Below are 21,351 nucleotides of genomic sequence, written 5' to 3'. Positions count from 1 at the left end.
TTTTCTATATGATTCCTATGACTGCGCACCCCCCCCCCCCCCATTTCCAGCCTTGAAAACCTCAAAAAACGGCCCATAGCTCTAAAACCGGTAGTCTCTTCGCAAGTGGCTCCGAGGAGACTAGAAAGCTGTATTAAGACAAAAAGAGTTTGCGCGGGTAAGGGATTTCGTATTTGGTTTTGGAAAGCTTTATTTTTTTTTTTAAACTTTTTGTGCTTATTTTATAAATTCCTTTTTTGGAAATTCGAGGTCCAGAATATGTTTTTTATTCAATGACACAATGAAACAAAATACAAAAAAGAGCATTTTCTTTATCTAGACGAATTACGAGGTCATCATCCCGCTGAAAACTTGTCAAACCGGTTTTATTGGAATTATTCCTGTCTCAGGTCCCAAGGTTATGTCGTAAATCTGACTATCTCTCGCTGACATGACTGAAGTGACAGTAAAAGCCAGCAGCGGCTGCCAACAATGCGCATCTCAACCGCAATCGCCTATTTGCTACTGAAGTGGCATCTGATCACGGGATGCCCGGCCGCCCTACTCAGATATCGCCTCTGGTCGCACAAAAACAAAACGGCTTGAATTCCTATTGCGCGGCAGATCAAGGCAGCGCGCATACGAGAGTGAAGTCAAGTCGCGGTTCGTCTGATATTGAGTTATCGATCGTAACTGTTTGCCCTACTTGCCTCGATTACTGTTTTCTTACGGTAAAGGTGAGTCTACGTCCGTCGATGTCCGCTCGTTTCTTGTCGTGGCGGAATAGCGCGCTGCGTTGTGGGGGTGTGGTATAGGGGGGCGATTTTATACCCGACCAGACATGTCTGCAAATTGTCGCGAATCGTTACTATTGTTTTGTGTCTACAATAGTGGGGTACCTGGAGTATCATGTAAAACCGGACAGAGAGCAACACTTAATAATCCCGCTCACTTATGCTGTCACGTTCCGCGAGGCCGTGAAAAAGGCGAACATCTCTGCGATTACAAGTCGGAGCATTTCGCTCGCGTTAACGGCTGTTGTGCTTTCCAAGGGATTTTAATTTATTTGTAATTATTTCTGTTTATCTGCATTTCAAGCCATTGTGTGCGACGCTTGTTTGGGTTGATAGCCCGGATGTTATTTGATCAACGCGCGAAAAAAGCATTATTTTGACTTGAAAAAACTGATAGCGAAAGCACAAAGCCTTTATCGCTTCAATCTTAACGCATTGTGGTACGGTTATAAATTCTGCTTGATACTGTTCATTTCATGTGTTCCAATATGGCCCAATATTGTTCCCATGTGTGAAAAATATTACATCGGGAAAGTTTGTTCAGCCTTGCTCTCTGGAAATTAGAATTTTCATTTCCAAAAAAATGTAGTTATTTCTTATGTAATCGGCTTATATCATAAAGGAGTAAAAAAGTCACTATAATCTGCTTCCTGTTATCTGCCTATGGCAAATAGTTACCATCTCATGTGATACAAATGTCTATTCATTGTGGTTAAATTGTATCCAGAGATAAGATAATTTGTATTGTGAGTTGCTCTATTTTAGACCTACTTGTCATTGTGAGCGAGCAAAAGAGAGATGTAATATTCTCCCCACCAAAGGATGACTATCAAGTATACATTAATACTGCGTCATAGTGAGAACATAAAGTTGGACAAGGTCCAACCACTCCCGCGTAAGACCTTTACTTAGAAGGTAGTCTTAGTCCAAGAGGTACCTACTGAATAATGGCGATACTCTAAGGGCAGGGATGAGTGCACTTAAAATACTGTTGGTATAGCTTTGTGACAAAAAGAAGCTACCAGATCCTACCAAGGTTACCCTAGCCCTATTACCCTCACGCGTTTTGCGGTTTCGATGGAATGAAGGCAAAATGCCAACTCTGAGCTATTGTCAATTACTGCATGTGGCTTTATTAAGGAAATGACCTTTAGCGGGCGCGATCGTGTTTTAATGTACGCAGATTGCTAATGGAAAAGTCGTAGAATGTTCTTTTATCATGTGAGCAGAGATTACATATAATCACCATAGATACTTGCAGAGCAAACACAGTACCTTCTCGTTACGGTCGCGGTGGATTGTTTATAATCAATAACGAGACTTACCTCCTATTGTATTGTAGTTAATCTATCAGATCTCTGTCCTCTGTCAATAATGTATGCTGCTTCTGTAAGCAAGTTTCCGCGCATGATGACACCAGGCATAAGAAGTGGTTTGCATTCACAGATAGCTTACCCTGGATACCAGTGGCTCCGAGCTTCGCAGCGAAAACGAATTTTTTTTTTTATTTGAGCGCTTCGCTCAAAACGTTTTAAATCGCCGCGAAGCTTGGAGCCTCTGGAACCCGGAGACAGATTCAATAAATGAGACTTACAGCTTCAATAAATGAGGACTTTATTTAGAAGACTAGGCATTGTCTTTAAACCGTCACAAGTCATTTTCAAGTACCCCCAAAAATAGTGAGCCAATTTAATTTGCTAAAACGTGACGTAATTTGAAGCAGGATGGAAAACCAGAGCGATGGTCAAAGACAAAAGAAAATACGTGAGCATTAATAAGAATAAAGTTAAAAAGGTCACAGAAAAAGAGATAACAATGTCACTGGATATGTAAAATTTGACAATAGGATATAGAAGGGCCGGGATATGGGCTACTGATTGGAGTGTAATACTGATTTTTTGAAAGGTATGTCTCGAGTAGAAGGTAAAAGGACTTTATATTACTACCGGAGAAGGGGTCGGGTTTCTATTCATATAATTAATTCATAGAAATTGCTTTCATAGAGACAGATTCCTAGAAACTGATCGACAGCTGTTATTATAAGATGTCCAAATATGCCTCCAGTTTTGATGCCCTTTACCCCATGCCCTATATCCATCAAAGTATTTAAAGTTTTTTTTTTCAACAAATCAAGCTTATGGCCTCGGTTGCGCAGCACCACCGCGCAGGTCCAAACGTGAGGAGTCATGTAGCTAGAACCTCTCAAGGGGAAGTGCCCCGTGACGCGAATTAGCGCGAAAGTTAAAAAAAGGATGTCGATTTAGCATTAGACCAAGGAAGGTAAAGAGGAGCAAGTAACCTAAATCCATCCGCTTGTTCCAGGGCTTAGGTCTCCATCCATCCGCTTGTTCCAGGGTTTAAGTCTCCATCTCTCACGGACAGTAACAGGAGCAAAATGGGGACTCTATGTCTCGCCCTCCTTCTCGTCATCGCGTCAGCTGAAAGTAGAAGAACATTTCCAAGTAAGTCACATTTATTCTACCCTCAACATCATTATAAAGTTACTCCGCTCTTTTAAAAACCATTGTACACTAACCCTGCTAAAACACTTATATAGTTCGCAAAGCATTCTATCCATTCGCCTAAAACAAAGTCAATGTCTATGTTAGAGCTTGTTGAAAAAAATATTCAAGAAATAGGGATGCCTGATTGTTGTCATTAGTTTTATGATTTAAGTTAAAAGATTTTAAATTGCCTCCTTGTTCTACTGTATAAACGGAGTAGAAAAATATTCAAGAAATAGGGATTCCTGATTGTTGTCATTAGTTTTATGATTTAAGTTAAAAGATTTTAAATTGCCTCCTTGTTTTACTGTATTAATGGAGTGACCGCGCGGCGAAGAATTTTTTACGGGTAATGCAAAGTATTAACCACAAAACGCCATTAGTAAGGATAGGGGCTCATAAGTAAGGACCCTTTTGAAACCTATCATCTGTTGTTATTAATGAGGAATCTTTATTTAAATAGTTTCAATCTACAGAAAATTTCTGAAGCTTATTTCATCGGGACTTTGAAAACCTGTCTTAAAAAAATGAGGGTTCATTAAATTTAAAATATAATAATGTCCTTTCAGATGGGAAACATTTCGCGATTGATTCTTTATGGCTTTTATCAAGTGACGAAAATTGGTGAATGGTTGGTGTGAAGCCGTTAAAAAAGCCCCAAGGAAAAGGAGCTGTCGACGAAAGAATTTTTGCTAATTAGTTTAACCAGAAACTTAACTTGAAAATTATGGCCTAAGAAACAGGCAAGCTGAGAAACAGTGATTTTTTTCTTTTGGGTTTCAGTTTTATTCGTGCCACGCCCAAAATCACTAATGAGTGAAATTCCCCCCATAACGGCGAATGTCATGGCCTCTGTGAGAGGGGATTTTATTCGATGAGATGTTTTTTTGCTGATCGTGCGTTAAAAGAAAGTGTGATATATGTTCTGTTGTATTGGATTTTTTTTTTTAAATTTGAATTTATTCCTGAGGTTCTTACTCCCAAATAGCAGTTAAAATGTTCTTCCTACAGAGCTGCATTTGGGAGGAGAGTTTGCTGCTTTAAAGATCAAATACTTGCAAACGCGCGAAAAGACAAGGTCATTGGCTTAGCTCAAAAATTCATTTGACAATCAAAACCATTTGCAAATGCGATTAACAATTAGTCGGCCCGACCTTTTTCAAGGAGGCGCAAAGGTGTGTTGACATACAGCCAACTCCCCGTTTTAAAAGGCTACAGCTTTACGAATGTCCATTTGCCTTCAAGCACGAATCTCTATCTACACTTTCTTGTTAGTGGACGCTCTAACGAAACCAATGCTTTTATAATCGAATTTGCCCTTTACTTACAATTTCATATCAAACATATTCCCCAAGGATAGTGTCCTTCGTTTACATTGCCTTATATGGTCATTGATGTCCATATTTAGAAGAGCTAAAGTTTTCCCGCTCACTGATCTCCAGAAAATATGGTGAAAAATGCTGATTCCTGTCAATTTGAGACTCGTGGCAAGAATTTGTCCCAAAAAACCTGACAGCTTGGTCAAATGTTTATCTCACTAATCTTGAAAAGCCCTTAGACCCAGGCCTCCCAGAGATTGACCGAGCGGGTTTGAAGGTCACCCAAATATTGATATGTCCACGATGGCATGTACAACGCTTACTAATAAACTATTTTATACTATGTATCCGATAAACACAAGAACCCGACAATTTTTTTTCTCGTAAACAAGCAATCGCCCAATATTTTTTTCTTTTCCTCTACAATTAAAGTGTGTAAATCAGTTCAACATTAATCAGGATTATTGATTTAACAAAAATATATTGTTCTCTAATTAATTTGCAGATTGCAACGATCCGCTAGGCATGGAAGACAGGACCATTCCTGATAATCACATCCGAGCCTCATCCACCCTAGACCCCGATCAATATGGTCCCCACAAAGCCCGTCTCAATGCGTCTACAGGCTGGTGCTCGTCGATTCCTAAAGGAAACAAGGAGTTTCTAGAAGTTGACCTTGGCCGGGATATGAGAGTATCTGCTGTGGCTACGCAGGGGGTGTGGGTGCGGAACGCGTCCAGTGGAAGGTGAGGGGTGTTGATCGGGGTGGTGGGTGTACTCCCTCAGGGGTGTGGGTATATTGAAATGGGGAGGGGATGATGGTGGTTGCGGTGTAGGTTCGCCCTGACGGGTAAGTGGGTGGGACTTGTAAAGGCATACCCTGACGAGTAGGTGGGTGGGGCTTGTAAAGGCAGGCCTGACGGGTAGGTGGGTGGGGCTTGTAAAGGCACGCCCTGACGGGTAGGTGGGTGGGGCTTGTAAAGGCACGCCCTGACGGGCAGGTGGGTCGGGCTTGAAAAGGCACGCCCTCACGGGTAGGTGGGTGGGGCTTGTAAAGACACACCCTGACAGGTAGGTGGGTGGGGCTTGTAAAGCACGCCATGACGGGTAGGTGGGTGGGGCTTGTAAAGGCACGCCCTGACGGGTAGGTGGGTGGGGCTTGTAAAGGCAAGCCCTGACGGGTAGGTGGGTGGGGCTTGTAAAGGCATACCCTGACGAGCGGGTGGGTGGGGCTTGTAAAGGCATGCCCTGACAGGTAGGTGGGTGGGGCTTTTAAAGCACGCCCTGACGGGCAGGTGGGTGGGGCTTGTAAAGGCATGCCCTGGCGGGTAGGTGGGTGTGGCTTGTAAAGGCACGCCCTGACGGGTAGGTGGGTGGGGCTTGTAAAGGCACGCGCTCACGGGTAGGTGGGTGGGGGGCTCGTGAAGACACGCCCTGACGGGGTAGGGGCTGGTATAAAACGTTCTTAGTTCCATTTGAACACAGAACATCTGGCTTGAGAATTTAAACTACTTATCATTAAGATATTGATTCTTCATTTTTAACCAACGATCAGCTTTCCTTTATTTCTTGTTTGTATGGCGAAATACATAGCACGGTGTACTTTTGAAACGTCAATTTCATCGGTTTGGTATGTTTAGGATTTATATAGTCGAGGGTTCTCCACCAAATACATTATTACGCGCCCCCCTCCCGACCTAATCAAGTAAGCTGAAACATATCCTATATTAAAAATGACGGAGGTAATTGCTCGTTACAGGTTCGAATACCATTACATGTCCAAGTTCTTCTTGTCGTACAAGAGAAGTTATGACGAGTCTTGGAGATGGCGACTTTATATGGAGAACGAGGTCTCCGTCACGGTAAGATTCTTGGTCTTATATGGGTAACAAGGCATCCGTCACCGCAAGTAAGATGATTATACTAACCTCGTAATTATGATTAAAATAACTTCGTAATAGCTTCGCGACCTAGTACTATACAACAATATTCCTAGCCGTAACACTAGTCACTTTTTGCAGCTTTTCAGCCCTGGTAACCACACGGATGTTGAGCGCCATGACTTGCTGTCCCCGCACATTGCTCGCTATGTCCGGTTCGTAGCTCATGAGGGTCACGGAAGCATGTGGTGCCTCAAGGTCGAGTTGTATGGCTGCCCTTGGACGGATCAAGGTAGGTCGAGTTATATGGCTATGCCCTATGGACGAATCAAGAAAGGTCGAGTTATATGGTTATGCCCTTGGACGGATTAAGGTAGGTCGAGTTAATGGTTGGCCTTAGACAAATCAAGGTAGGTCGAGTTATATGGCCATCCCTTGGACGGATCAAGAAAGGTCGAGTTATATGGCTATAGACAAATCAAGGTAAAAACCTGCTTGGCGACCCAGTAATATGCAGCAAAAACATCGAGAAATTGAAATATAGGGAAAGAATGGCAATATAGCATAACTTTATTCTATGCTTTTTTTTCGACTTATAATGAAATTAAAAAAAAATAATAACGAGGTCAATAGAGACGACAATGAGATAAAAGTTGTGGAACTTCACACTGGCATTTTTCTTGTCATCTTTTAAACAAGAAGATATTGGATTTATTTTATGAACTATAGAATAATGGAAGCATTGATACCATTTTTAAAAATTATAATTGTACAATAAAAATGAATATCTACCATGCCATACCTGTCATTACGTACGTAGATATCTAATGACTTAATAATGCCTCTGTCTTCAGATGGTCTGGTGTCCTACAGAGTATCACAGGGTAACGGTAGATCAGACGGTACCGGCCTTGGAGATCTGAGAGATGTGGGTTACGACGGGCGGCGGCTCGCATACGGAACCAAGAGAGGCGTGTTATCGGGCGGGCTAGGGCAACTGGTTGATGGAGTACTAGGGAAGAACGTCCCATGGAATGACACAGGAAACCCTGAGTGGATCTACTGGGTAGGATGGCGTGACCCGGTCACAGAGAGCCCAAGCGTGACATTCCAGTTCTCCACCATGCGCAAATTCTCGCTCATCAGGTTTCACGTGATAAATCAGGCCGGTGTGGAGAAGCTCCTCTTTGGCAAGGTAGTGTGACCTTATGGTTTCTTCAACAACTAGGCCAGGCGCGCCCCCTCCCCACCCCTCACCCCTTGGCGGCCAAAAAGTGCGTTATTTCTTATTAAGAAACCTTCAAATACTATGATTTTTTCATATGATACTTATGACTGCGTATCCTCCCTCAGCCAACCCTTGGTACGTGCCTGTGTTCACTACGCGAATTTTGTTTCAGAATATACTTGTCTTGACGGTTATGGGGTGTAGGAAAACAGCAAGCCAAAGCAAACTATCATTTGGCGTATAGGGAAGGGGGCTAACACCGGGTGACCTCTAACTTCCTAAACATAAACTAAAACGCGCGGGGGTTTGGTGGGTTAATGATTACTCTGTTTGGTGGGTCTGTTTGGATAACTCTCCTAGTGCCTTAATTGCCCTCTGATCCGCAGTCTGGGAGAAAAATGGATAAATCGATAGGAGGACTGAGGTTTACAATGGCCGGTTTTGGGTGTACAAATATAGCTTGTTGGTTTTTCTCCTCTTATGAGTTTTAAAAAAATGATTATCCGGGGTACAGTGCAACGAGCCGGAGATATAGGAACCAGCCTATGGAAACATGAGATGGATGTCAGCTACATAATACCTTTCAATATTTTTATTGCTGTTACTTTTGGTAGAAAAAAATAGCTGTATTCCACCTTTTCAGGTTGTGATCTCATTTAGCGAGGATGGCGAGTATTACGCATGGAAGACTGTTTATGAGCCGAGTGTTGGTAAAAGAAGAATGAAGAACCGAGCGTTATTCCTAGAAGTCGACATCAGCCCGAACACCGGGAAATACGTGACATGTGACTTTATCTACCATGGTTGGTGGGTACTGCTCAGCGAAGTACAAATCGTCTCAGGTACAGTGTGAACACAGTAGTGACGAACCCCCAAGGGGAAGAATCCTCGAGGGAGACGAACCCCCAAGGGGAAGAATCCTCAAGGGAGACGAACCCCTAAAGGAGACGAACCTTGAAGGGAGACGAACCCTGAAGGGAACGGAACCTTAAGGGAGAACGAACCCTTAAGAGGGACGACCCTGACGGGAGACGAACCCTCAAGGGGATCGAACCCTAAAGGGAGACGAAAAACAGTTCGAGTTATATACGACTTTAAAATATTATCAAGTCAAATTTAGTTCGTCGAATACGTCGGCTTTTATACCTCTTGTTATCACTTCATAGTTCCTATGGACGACTTAACACTCAGGAATGACGATGCAAGAAACCATACAGCAGTGAATACTTCCGAGAAGGCACCAAGAGCAAACCACACCCCGACAACGGATGTGATATGGGAAGTTAGAGGTAATAATGATAACTCCATGGAGATTATAATAATACTCATAGTTATTACATTATTGCTATACCACAACTGTCCATTATCATCGTTTTTAATCACCACCACCACCATGATCATGAGCCACTACAATAAAGATCACAGAGCCGTAGCATGCCTCAAAAGATCGGGGGGGGGGGGGGGGGGGCACAATACAGAAACATTAAGAAAATATTGAGGGGGACAACCACGGCCCTACTGGTCATTATATATTTTTTAAATATTGCTGCCCAACCTCCTGCTACGGCCCTGAGATAACCACCATTATCATTATAACCACAATACTTGTGCTACACTATCTACTTCTAATAGCAGTGCCGTAGCAGGCCTCGAAATATTGGGGAAGGGGGGAATACAGAAACATTAAGGAAATATTTTTTGATACGGCCACGCCCCTAATGGTCATTTCCTTTTAATTTGTTTTAAATATTGGAGGGGGGGGGGCACAATATAGAAACATTGAGGAAAAAAAATTTGGGGGGAGAAGCCACAATTATTCTGGTCATTTCTGTATAATTTTGGGGCGCGTGCCCCCAGTGCCCCACCCCCTGCTACGGCCCTGAATAGACACTAACGACTCTTTATGCTTTTAGAGAGTGGCACAAAGAGGAAAGGCTTTATAAACGAAGCTATTCTTATCGCGAGTATCGTTGGAGGGCTCGCCGCAGCCATCCTCCTTATCGCAGCGCTCTGCCTGTACATTCGTCGCCGCAAGAGGCACACACGAGGACGCAGCGAGTCGGACGAACCACTTAACCCTCTACGAATCATCAACCCAAGCAAGAAAAACTCGTTAAATCGCCGTAATGATCCGACAAATACGCATGTAGCTGACAAGCTCAAGCAAATTGAGCAGGAAGAACAAGAGGACGAGGCGGTGTTTGATAAGCTGAGCAACTGGGATCGAACCAAGTGCAACGAATTGCTCATCAAAAAAAGTGAGATTCTTACCGTTGGTTTCCGATAGTTAAGAGAACTTCACCCAGGGCATAGGAATGTCCTAGGATTTCACTGGTTGGACCTATTGTTTCTCGCTGGATGATACTTCAGGTCTGGCGGGTCACTTTATTCATTCATGGTTTTCGATAGTACTTGCATCTGGCTGGCTTGTACACTTGGGTTTTGCGGCTGATTATTCTTTGCTTAGGGCTTTCCTTGCATCTGGCTGGTTTGTACACTTGGGTTTTGCCGCTGACTGTTCTTTGCTTAGGGCTTTCCTTGGATCTGGATGGCTTGTACACTGGGGTTTTGCGGTTGACAATTTTTTTCTTGAATCTGGCTGGCTTGTACACTTGGGTTTTGCGGCTGACTTTTCTTTGCTTAGGGCTTTCCTTGGATCTGGCTGGTTTGTACACTGGGGTTTTTGCAGCTGATTTTTCTTTGCGTAGGGCTTCCTTGCATCTGGCTGGCTTGTACACTTGGGTTTTGCGGCTGACTATTTTTTGCTTAGGGTTTTCTTGCATCTGGCTGGCTTGTACACTTGGGTTTTGCGGTTGACTATTTTTTGCTTAGGGTTTTCTTGGATCTGGCTAACTTGTACACTTGGGTTTTGCGGCTGTTATTCTTCGACTAGGGTCTTGGTCCGACTGGCCCGGGAAGAATAATCATAAAAAGTAGTTGAAAATTTGTTCTGTTCCTCATTGCTGCACATAAACCTAAGTTGTGGAATTAATGAAAAACTTGACAAGTCTAAAGATTCTTTTTGTTTGGTTTGTTCAGATGATATAACGGCTGCAAATATTCGACCCCAGTCACGTGACATGTCTCTGGAGGAGGAGAAAGCCAATGTGCTCGCGGAGATGAGGAAGCTATGTCCTTAGTTGTGATGGCGGAGCTCACTTCATAGTGTTTGTATGTCGTCAGGGGCGTAGTCAGGGGGGTGGCGTAAGGGGTCCGGGCCCCCCTTTTAACAGCCAAAAATACAGTAAATGTATGAGACATTATCTAAAATACAGGAGAAAATTCCTTAAAAGTCCCTTTTGGCCCCCTCCTGTTAAAAATCCTGGCTATGCCGCTAGTCGTGATAGTAAAACGATGTACGCAGGAGTGATAATTACCGCTTACTGATTTTACTGTTTACCGAGAGGTATTTCCCGAGAGATTATTTTTGTTCCACTTGAGTCCTAATTATGATAAGCTCATTGATGACAGACGCTCAAAAGAGGGCTGCAAGATGCAGCTTATATTTGGCTTCGGGTTTCTTATTCTAGCATCGTTAAGACTAGCTTTGGAAATTTACAAATACTATGTATTTGCTTCATTTTGTTGAGCAAGATCGTAAAGATGATCGCTAATTAGTAATTGATTGGCTGATAGACTTTGCGTGAATGTACTGCATAGGAAGATACAGTGTTGTTTTTCGGTGCAGGTCGACCGTTGCAAGATTTTCTTTAGGCTTCGCCAGCTGCTTATATTAGTATAATCATCTTTGGGGTTCAAGTTCTCTAACGCATCACAAGTAAGATCACTTCCAATATGAGCACTCAAAAATCAAATGTTATTAGGAACCAATTTTGATGACATCGGATAGCCTCTGTGTTCTTGTTAGTAATAGGGGGTCAAGAAAATTTTATTTGTAATGGCGACTTTGAAACCCTTGTCACAGTCCATGCAACGCCAAACTGGCTTATGCAACACCAAAATGGCGCGTGCAACACCAAACTGGCGTATGCAACACCAAAATGGCGATGCAACACCAAAATGGCGCACGCAACACCAAAATGGCGATGCAACACCAAAATGGCGCACGCAACACCAAAATGGCGCACGCAACACCAAAATAGCTTTTGCAACACCAAAATGGCGATGCAACACCAAAATGGCGCACGCAACACCAAAATGGCGCGTGCAACACCAAAATGGCTTGTGCAACACCGAAATGGCGATGCAACACCAAAATGGCGCACGCAACACCAAAATGGCTCATACAACATGGAGCGCTACTGCAGTATAATCTTGTATGTATATTTAGTTATTTAGTGTACAGCACGCCGCAAACGAGCAAGCGTTTATTTTAAGATCAAGCAATCAGTTATTTATATAAAGATGTAAAATAGCTTTGGCATCAAATGTATTTTTGCATTGTACATAGACAGCTAATTTAGAAATAGCCAATCATTTTTTTTTTGCTGTCGGCATAACAGATGACCTGTTCGCGGCTTTTAATTATCAAAACGCTCAACAAACGTCTAACATCTATTGCTTTTGTATTATATTGTATTTTCAATGATCGAAAACTTTAAGTAGGAGAAGGACGCGTTTCACTTTTTTTCGAGTATGATAAAAGCCTCGAAAATCCCCCAAAGCGGACAATATCCTTTATACCAACAATATAACGACGATATATATATTTATACAATATATTTTTATCTTGTGTCGATATCCCCTTCTCTCTTGCTTATGTCGCTATGTTGTTTGAAGTCTTAAACACAAGTAAAACTATGTATGGTAGGTTTACTATTGTTATCATCTTGGCTTTACAAAACAGGAAACGAGCTAACTTTTATTAAGATAGTTCAGGCCCGTAGCCCACACACAACGGCCGCAGGTCCACTTTCGGTTCTCAATAGACGTGCTATTTGTAGACAAATTTGTAGCCAAATCCGACAATAAACATCCAGTGGAGATACTGCAAAGGCATAGAAAATATATATTTTTTTCGGGGGTGTTCAGATATTGATTAGAGAACCCCCCCCCCCCCCCCCAAGAAAAATCCTGTGTACTGGCCTGATAGTTGGCTCGTTTCCTGTTTTTTAAAGCCAATATGATACAGGCTTTAAGGCTTTAGCATTGTGTTCCTACGTTTGTAAATAATAATTGAATAAATGGTAGATAAACAAATCAGATTCATAACGTCTTGGTTACATGATAAGCTAATTATAGAACAAATGGGCAAAAAAAAAAACATTACGCAGACGTGACGGCAATTTCGTGAATTATTATCACAGGCAGCCCAAGGCTACGGTCAGTGGTTTATAAATGAATGTATGGGGGAATTTTATATGTTAGTTGTTTTTCTACACTGTGATAGCAATTTGTTGCCGCTTTCTGCAACGATGAGTTAAATATTTGTTCATATTCATACAGCTTTTGTACTACAGTTTTGCTGATAGTCGTGAAGATTTTGTTCGCAATGACCATTCAGTGATATCCAGTTCGTATTTCCACATAATGCTTTTAATCATTCACAAATTTTGACCAACAATTTTATGAAATAAGTGATTTAGTCCCAATTGATCGTCGCTTTCCACTCGAATTGATCGTAGAGATGTTTTCTTCCACTTGAATCTTCCACAGACAGTAACACTAATTTCGCTAGCGATTTGGACTTCCTGTGTCATAAGCAGCCGCCATCTTGCAAGCGAAAAGCCCCCTCCCCTAAGGAACAGTGATGAGTCTACATGCGTGCTGGATTTGGGCGTTGGGTGTGTAATTAGAATTGGACTCCCTTTGGCAGTCATCGATACAAAGCGGCCATGATATTTCGCACGTGTCCGTCGAAAATGGGGCCTATTGGTGTCGGGCAATGAGACCGGAAATCTATTATTGAAATACTTATTATGGTTCAACCGGATGCTATATATGCAGCTAAAGAAAACCTACAACATCTTTGATTTTTTTTGGAAAAAAACTCCCTATTGCCCTTTGAACCCGTGCTGTTACGCGAGTTTATGCTAGACAAAACAACATAATATTAGTATGTTGCCTTTTTAGAATGTCTTATTAAATCGTACTCCTTCGCGAGTATCTGAACGACAAGATAACATAATATTAGTATGCTAACGACGAAAGAACATTTGGTGTTTATCTCGTTTTTTAAGAATGCCTTATTGAACCGAACTCTTTCGCGAGTACTCGAAAATCAAAAGATCATAATATTGGTATGTTGCCTCGTGTTTTAATAATGCTCTATGAAACGGCCGTGTTCCCAGAGTCCGGTCAGAATTTCGGTCCCGAAAATCGGGTCCACTGGTGTGGGTAATGACACCGTAAAATACTTATGATTGCACATCGTTCAAGCGGATGCAAAATATTTGTTTACATCTAAAAGGAACGTATAACATCTCTTGATTACTTGATTAATTATGAGGAAATGACCAGTAGGGCCGTGGCTGTGCCCCCCCAATATTTTCTTAATGTTTCTGTATTGTGCCCCCCCCCCCCGATCTTTTGAGGCATGCTAACGGCTCTGTAATCTTTATTGTAGTGGCTCATGATCATGGTGGTGGTGATGATTGAAAACGATGATAATGGACAGTTATGGTATAGCGATAATGTGATAACTATGAGTATTATTATAATCACCATGGAGTTATCATTATTACCTCTAACATCCCATATCACATCCGCTGCCGGGTGTGGTTTGCTCTTGGTGCCTTCTCGGTAGTATTCACTGCTGTATGGTTTCTTGCATTGTCATTCCTGAGTGTTAAGTTGTCCATAGGAACTATGAAGTGATAACAAAAGGTATAAATTCGAGTTAAAATCCGACGTATTCGACGAACTAAGAAGCAATTGTACAAGACCCCCTTTTCTTTGCTGCCACTGTCTTGCCTGAGCACTAACCCTTTGTTTCATTGTTTCTATGCTTTATCTGTTTATAAGATTGTAATGGAACATAAATAAATTGCTACTAGTATTATTATAAAGAATTTTTTTTATTGAAGGCATTGTCTGTCTGACTTTCAAAAGGCTGCTCTTATCAACAGCGCCTCATGCACGAAGCCAGACAATTAGCTGGGGAGGGGATTATGCAGTCGTGGTTATCATGGAAAAAGTATATTTTAAAAGAGACTGTATGTGGTTGAGTGGGAAGGGGCGCAATCCCTGTGCTCATCCCTAGCCGCATTCCTGTACTTACCAAGAAAGCTTTTTGGGTCTTAGTGGTGGAGATAAAAATAGCTATTGAAATGAATACTGTTTATGAGTTAACATATAAGTGTACTATATACATAATTTATTATCTACTACTTCTCCCTCACGATAGCTTCTGCACATAAGTACACTGCAGTATTTTAAGTTCAGGCCCGTACCTATGATTTTTCTTGGGGGGAGGAGGGTGCGAAATCGGAAAAAGGGATGTTTATGGTCGGATTTGGCTACATACCAAGACTGTTTTGTCTAAATTAGCGCTAACACGAGAGAGAAAGGAATGTCCATGCTTTCCCGGTAATGTGTCGTTGTTTTGATTTGTTCCTTGGCGGGCCTTTCTTCCCTCGTCATTAACTATATTCCTGTGGATCTCCCGCGACAGCAAATAACGACTGGGTACGAGTCTGGGTCCGTACTGAGAAAACTCACTCATCCCGGGCTTAGTCCAGACCTGGGACTCTCTTTGCGCTCGACATTCTGGCTCGCGTGAAAGAGGGTCCAGTATTTATTGCATGCGCAAGCGCGAAAATACACCGCATATATGCGGCGTGGCCTGGTTGCTTAGTTCAAGATGGCTGCGAAAGGGGCGAGCGAGTGTTTATTTCAGAAATAATACGCTGATTTTGGTCGTGGGTAAATACTTGATTGTCAATCTTTTCTGAGTCTGGAAAGTATATCAATCAAAAAGCTTTTCCGTTTTCGTTATTTTCACGTTATTTTCGTTATTTTCACGTTATTTTTCGTCTAAAATGACTCTATTGCCTAAAGCGCGCGCTTTTTTTGAATTTGATTCTCAATCACATTTTATCACGTTTTTATAGAAAACAAATCCCAAGCAGTTCGCTTATATTCCTTCACATGTACAAAACATTCTTTTCAACTTAGCGATGATCGATTTTCGGAGCTCTGCACTCGACAAGGTCTAGCGGAAATCGACCCTCCTTTGGCACGTCCGTTATTGCGCGCGCTCGTATTTCAACTTTTGCCGTGAAGGTCGCTGATTGGTACATGTTCACGCATGCGTATGCAATAAATACTGGACCCTCTTTCACGCGAGCCAGAATGTCGAGCACAAAGAGACTCCCAGGTCTGGACTAATCCCGGGCTGAGATTTCTCACTCGTACGGACCTCGCGCTCGGTAAATAAGTAGTTGATACACTTTTCTATATAAAACCTTTTTTATAAGAACGTCCAGCCTGAGTTTTTACCAAATTTTAAGAACAGGCTATGAACCGAGGCTCTGATAGCAGAAAAATATTGTTTTGTTAGGCTGATATGATTCGTTCTAAAATGAAGAATCAAATTGTGTTCATAATAATAACCATAAATATCTGTGTGTAATTTTCATACGCTGCAATTTTAAGAACATCAATAAGAACGTTTTCAAACGGCCCAGCCTCAACTGAAAATTAGAGGTTCTTATAAAAAAGAGTGCACTATTAAAGGAGCCAACATGTACACTTCCAAGATTTTGGCTTCTTCATTTATTTTAATTATTTGATTTTTCTCGCGCTATTTATGCCAGGTCAGGGACGGAAGCACAAAATTTATTGCATTGATATTTTGTTTGCCATTACTCGCCATTACTTTGCCAGTATTCTCCACCTTATGTAAAGTGGGCTTATTTGAAACATTTACTGTCAATCACACATTAATACGGGATATTTACGAGAAGGGACGGGGATAATGATGAAAGAGGGATGATAAAGAAGGGAAAGATGGACAAGATTTTCCTAAATGAGAAGGTGTTTTTTTATTTGATTCAAAATATATGATTAAATAAGATATCAAATGAATGGCATTTTTTTTTAATGATTTAAAAGAATTTACAAGGCGATCGAGTGCAGGATGAAACCTGTAATAATCTTAAACCTCATACAAAGATACAGGCGTCTTTTTCAAGATTATGGCCAACACCATTCCTGCAGGTTAACGTGTAAATAAGCGAAAAATAAAGATTGAAAGTGGACCTCCATAGGGTATAAAATGTCTAATTAAGGAATTAGCCGAGCGATTTGAAAATAAAGCGAGAGTTTATTATTTAAAAACAAGAATGTTTGAAATGTCTTCATAGCAAAACTGACTTCCCGTTACACTCTCTTTTTTATAAGAACATCTAATTTTTAGTAGGTTGGGCCTTTCTTATTTTTGGAGTATTAATGGCTAAATTTTTTTAACGATGTCCTTAAATTTTAGTGCTCATAAAATAAAGTAGCCAATTAATTATTGGGAAGAGAATTACACATGATCAATATAGCAATAATGTTCAAGGTTGTTATTATGAGCACAATTTGATTCTGCATTTTAGAACACATCAGACAAAGCAATATTTTTCTTCTTCCTGAGTCTATGCATTTCCTTAGCATGTTCTTAATATTTGGCGAAAATTCATCCTATTAAACGCTAGCTAGTCCTCTTTTCCCATCCGCCAGTTTTAACATTTGTCTGTTTAATTAGGTAATTGGGAGCCTAACGTTTGTTCTCAAGACGTAAGCGCATACGTTATCGCAAACGGAAGCGCAAGGCAAGTGTGAATCTGTCAAACATAAGCACAAGCGCAAGAAAATCACGCAGTTGCGTTCTCTTGCGCTTCCACTTGCACTTATGTTCTCTTGAGAATCGGAAAACTACGTGCGTTCCGCTTGCGCTTACGTCCAAGTGAGAACCAATAACTTGTAAGCAGGTACGGCGTATATCTCCGTAAATGCAATAAATAAAAAATAAGGAAATAAATGTTTTGGCTCGTCTATTGCTGACAACATGACGGTTTTGATCACGGCGGACTTTAATCAAAACAACAGCATTACGATCTTTACCTGTACTGGTGGCCTACGTACACCAGCCGAGACCATGAGGACATAAATATTTTCCAAATTCGAATAAGAAAAACACGGGTGGCAAAATTCAATAGTCAAATTATTTTAATAAATTAAAGAAATTATGATGAAACAGTTGATTAGTTCTTGCGTTGTCAATTGACAGGTCGGGAAAGGGCGAGCTAAAGGTTGGGAGCTGACGATACCGAGCATGTTATATTGATAAGTTATGACTAAGTTAAAAAGCTGCACTATTCTTGCACCGCATCTAAAGGGAAACTAAATGTAATAAACATCTCCACCCCACCCATACTTCTCTAGGTACAGGGTTACTAAAAACGGCTGTCATTTACAATCATTTAGCTAGATATCATAATGCTCTCTTTAGATATTACATGGTGCTTAACCTCACGCTGTTTACGTTTTGTGCTCTGACTTTAATCAAATCAAAAAATATTTCTAGTTCATTTTGTATTAAGAGAAGTGTGTTATCTTAATTCTAAATTTTACCAATTTTATTTATAAACTCCAGTAAAGAATATCTTCTAAAAGACGTCCTTTTTAACAGTCTGCAGTTATCAGATGTCTCTGTGCGCCAGTGGTTGTAAAAACCTAGTATAGGGATTTGTTTCAACCTGTGTTCTACGCTTCCAAACCAACGAGCATTCTTTTTTCGAAAGCGAGCATATTCGACAACATAAAACAATGCGATGCGCGCGGCTAAACTGCTAAATGCGCGAGAATTTGCGAGGATTTGCTTATTGCTTCAAGCGCTTCTGATATTGAGGGGACCATTCGGGGGTCCTATAAAACTTCAACCGAGTGTCGAGTTATTTTTCTGTTTTCTCAACGCCTTCGCAGACCAGTTTACGCTTCTTTTAATCCTTATAGTTATACCAGGGTAACCGTTGTCTTGAGTGATCATTGTGGTATCTTAGATTTGAAAAACATCTCATTATTTTTTGTAGGGGGGGGGGGGGGGGGTAGGAAATGAACCTACCACCAAGCAAGCATACCACATCACTCTTTATCCGGCCCTTGTCTGTGGATGTCACGGGCTACCTGGCTGTCACGGCCACCCGAGCAAAGCCTCTTGAGCAACACTATGACTCATAAAAAATTTATCCAAAACAGGTGGCAAATATGTGAAAAATGTCTCAAATTAATACTTAATATGAAAAGCATGGTGGCACAATAATAGATAATGCAAATTATTTAGTGATCTGAGAGTATAAATTGGTAGGACGTTCCTTGGTCTTCAAGAGACTTTACGCTGATAACAGTACAGCAGCCAAGGTAAGGACAGGAAAACTCATAGTGTTTTATTATCATTATTTGCTACTTTCTCAAAAGACTTGGTGAATTGGATAAAAAATGGGTTTTTGAGGGTCTAAAAGAGCTTGGTCAATTGATTGAAAAAATTAGTTTTTGACGATCCATTTCTTTTTCTTTCTATCCTTCGATCCCCAATTGTTTGTCAAGGAACTCCAAATAATACTGCTTTTCCGGGATTAATTTTTTTCTCAATTCCACAGGATGATTTTCCCCCTGGTGATCGCACTCGTTGCAGTCGCTCAAGTGTTTTCCGCAGAGAACATTCCTGCACCGGAGATCACCGATTACGGACCACTTGGTCAAACCTTCAACGTGCCCAAACTAGATTTGATCTCCAAGCAGCTTTCACCCACTGGAACCACAATAGCAACACCCTTTAACAAGAAAAAATGCTACGTTGTCAGTGGAATAAGGAAGTCAACCAATAATGATCTGTATTTCAGTAACACGCGAGAGGCCTACAACTTCCTGAATACCGACACTAAGATTAGCGCATCCTTAGAAGGGAAGTATAGTATGAAAGCTTCTCTTGATGCCGTAACAAGTAGTATTAGCTCAAGCAGTGAAGAGATCAAAGGTCTGGTGGTACGAGTTGAAGACCGAAGTGCCCATGCTGGCCTTAGAAAGGGATGTCTTCACGAGATCAAGTTCAAGCAAAGATTTCTCCGCGACTTCAGGGCACTGCCAACAAAGATATCCGATCCATCGAAAGCCTCATCCTGGTATGACTACTCTAACTTCATCAACAAGTATGGCACACACATGGTTACCGGGGTTATTTATGGCGCAAGCATTTATAGCTATAGCTTCGCTAGATCTAATAAAGAATACTCACAAAAAGAATTCGCTATCAAGGCGTGTGGGGAATTCGCAGGAAAAACAGCCGTAGGAGAAGTTGGGGCAAAAGCTTGTGTGGGAGTGACACAAAAAGACATAGAAAAATCGTCCGACTTCGAGATGAGCAAGAAAGTCGTGGTGCGAGGGGGCCAAGTGGAGACCAGATCCAAGCTTCTTTTTGAACGAAACAAAGAACTTATTACGCAATTCCTGAAAGAAGGCAAAGAGAGACCATCACCAATTGCCTATGAATTCTCCGAAATCTGGAATATCATTAAGGAAAGTCTCGCTGGAGCTCAAGAAAGGCTAAGGGCAAGCATTCTGGAGCAGTACGTTAAGGGATTTGTAGCGTTTGGATGCGAAATTCAGAAGTTTGGCGGGTATACTGTTCAGAAATTTCAGCTTGAGCCCGATTCCACTCCAGACAGACCAGTGTTCCAGTGTCTTCTTAAAAACCCAGGATGCAACAACGGCGACGACTGCCATTACAAGTTTTTACGGGGTTGTTCCTGCAATGGCGATAGTTGTGTAGAGAACCAGATGAAAAGCTTTGAAGATGGAAAGACGAAGAAAATAGCCACAGTGTATGATGGAGGCTGGCGTGATGATCACCCGGGAGGTTGTCATTACGTAGCGGGGGACGCAATGTGTCAGTGCACTGAGCATTTTGGATGGTCTGCGATCTGGCAGAACAGCGGATTGGACGATGAGCCATCATCAGAAAAACTGGAGGGCAGCGAATCTGGAGACGGGCAAGAAAACAATGAAGAATGAAAAAGATACTTACGAAGTAAACAGAAACACTCTCGAAAGAGTTCCAAGGGATCGACGATAACTTTGAACACTCTCACAATCAATGGTAAACTGAAGGGATAGATTTTTGTCTTAGTATGAGTAATGTTATCGCATGTTTAGCGTTCATAACGTGTAACAAGCTCAGTTCTAAGTTCTAAGAACTCGCAAGCATTAGCACCTGTAACCTGTTAGAAAAAGCATTAAAAAAATCACACAAAAATCCTGGTGTATGTACACCTAACTCTAGCTCATATATAGGCGAACAGCACATTTGTTTGGAAGGGAAGGTAAGGAATCTGCTGGTTGAGGCGACGATTTCAACTTCTACCACGTTTTTCATTTTTTGAAATCGCGGTTTGTAACTATAACCATCGCGAGCGGCCTGGGAAGGAGGTCCAAACTTCACATGCCACTGGGCCAGCCAAAGTCGGGAAAATTGAGCGGCGAATTTTACGGGCCGAAAATACGGAAAACCGACTCGATGATTATGGTGATTTTATTTTAAAACGATCGTAAACTGAAATATAATTAAGTGAATCTAAGGATTAGGAATTTTACCTCAAAAGCGCGTGGGGGAAAATATACATGCATAAATGAGCCTTTATGGCTGGTAGACCTTACAATAATATTTGAACTCTAATCATAGAATAAAGTAAAGAGTCAAAGCATAAG

At 41.5% G+C, this 21,351-nt stretch overlaps 2 protein-coding genes across 2 annotated transcripts; both read left to right on the top strand.

The window, feature by feature from the left end:
- The first annotated feature begins 517 nt into the window (after positions 1-517).
- Positions 518-12,864, top strand: LOC116619169 (discoidin domain-containing receptor 2). The gene is made up of 10 exons (XM_032383645.2): positions 518-716; positions 3,096-3,235; positions 5,102-5,342; positions 6,356-6,458; positions 6,618-6,768; positions 7,331-7,671; positions 8,348-8,546; positions 8,871-8,993; positions 9,618-9,962; positions 10,744-12,864. The coding sequence occupies exons 2-10, from the start codon at positions 3,169-3,171 to the stop codon at positions 10,842-10,844; spliced, it is 1,671 nt and encodes a 556-aa protein (XP_032239536.2). The 5' UTR covers positions 518-716; positions 3,096-3,168; the 3' UTR covers positions 10,845-12,864.
- A 6,072-nt stretch (positions 12,865-18,936) lies between these two features.
- Positions 18,937-20,899, top strand: LOC5514078 (DELTA-alicitoxin-Pse2b-like). Its single transcript, XM_032383647.2, has 2 exons — positions 18,937-19,008; positions 19,248-20,899. The coding sequence occupies exon 2, from the start codon at positions 19,249-19,251 to the stop codon at positions 20,656-20,658; it is 1,410 nt and encodes a 469-aa protein (XP_032239538.2). The 5' UTR covers positions 18,937-19,008; position 19,248; the 3' UTR covers positions 20,659-20,899.
- The last annotated feature ends 452 nt before the right edge of the window (positions 20,900-21,351 follow it).

This window comes from Nematostella vectensis, chromosome 2 (assembly GCF_932526225.1).
Source record: "Nematostella vectensis chromosome 2, jaNemVect1.1, whole genome shotgun sequence".
NCBI classification, from domain to species: Eukaryota; Metazoa; Cnidaria; class Anthozoa; order Actiniaria; family Edwardsiidae; genus Nematostella; species Nematostella vectensis.
The sequence above is the reverse complement of the archived record's forward strand: the minus strand, read 5'-3'. Positions and strand labels throughout refer to the sequence as shown.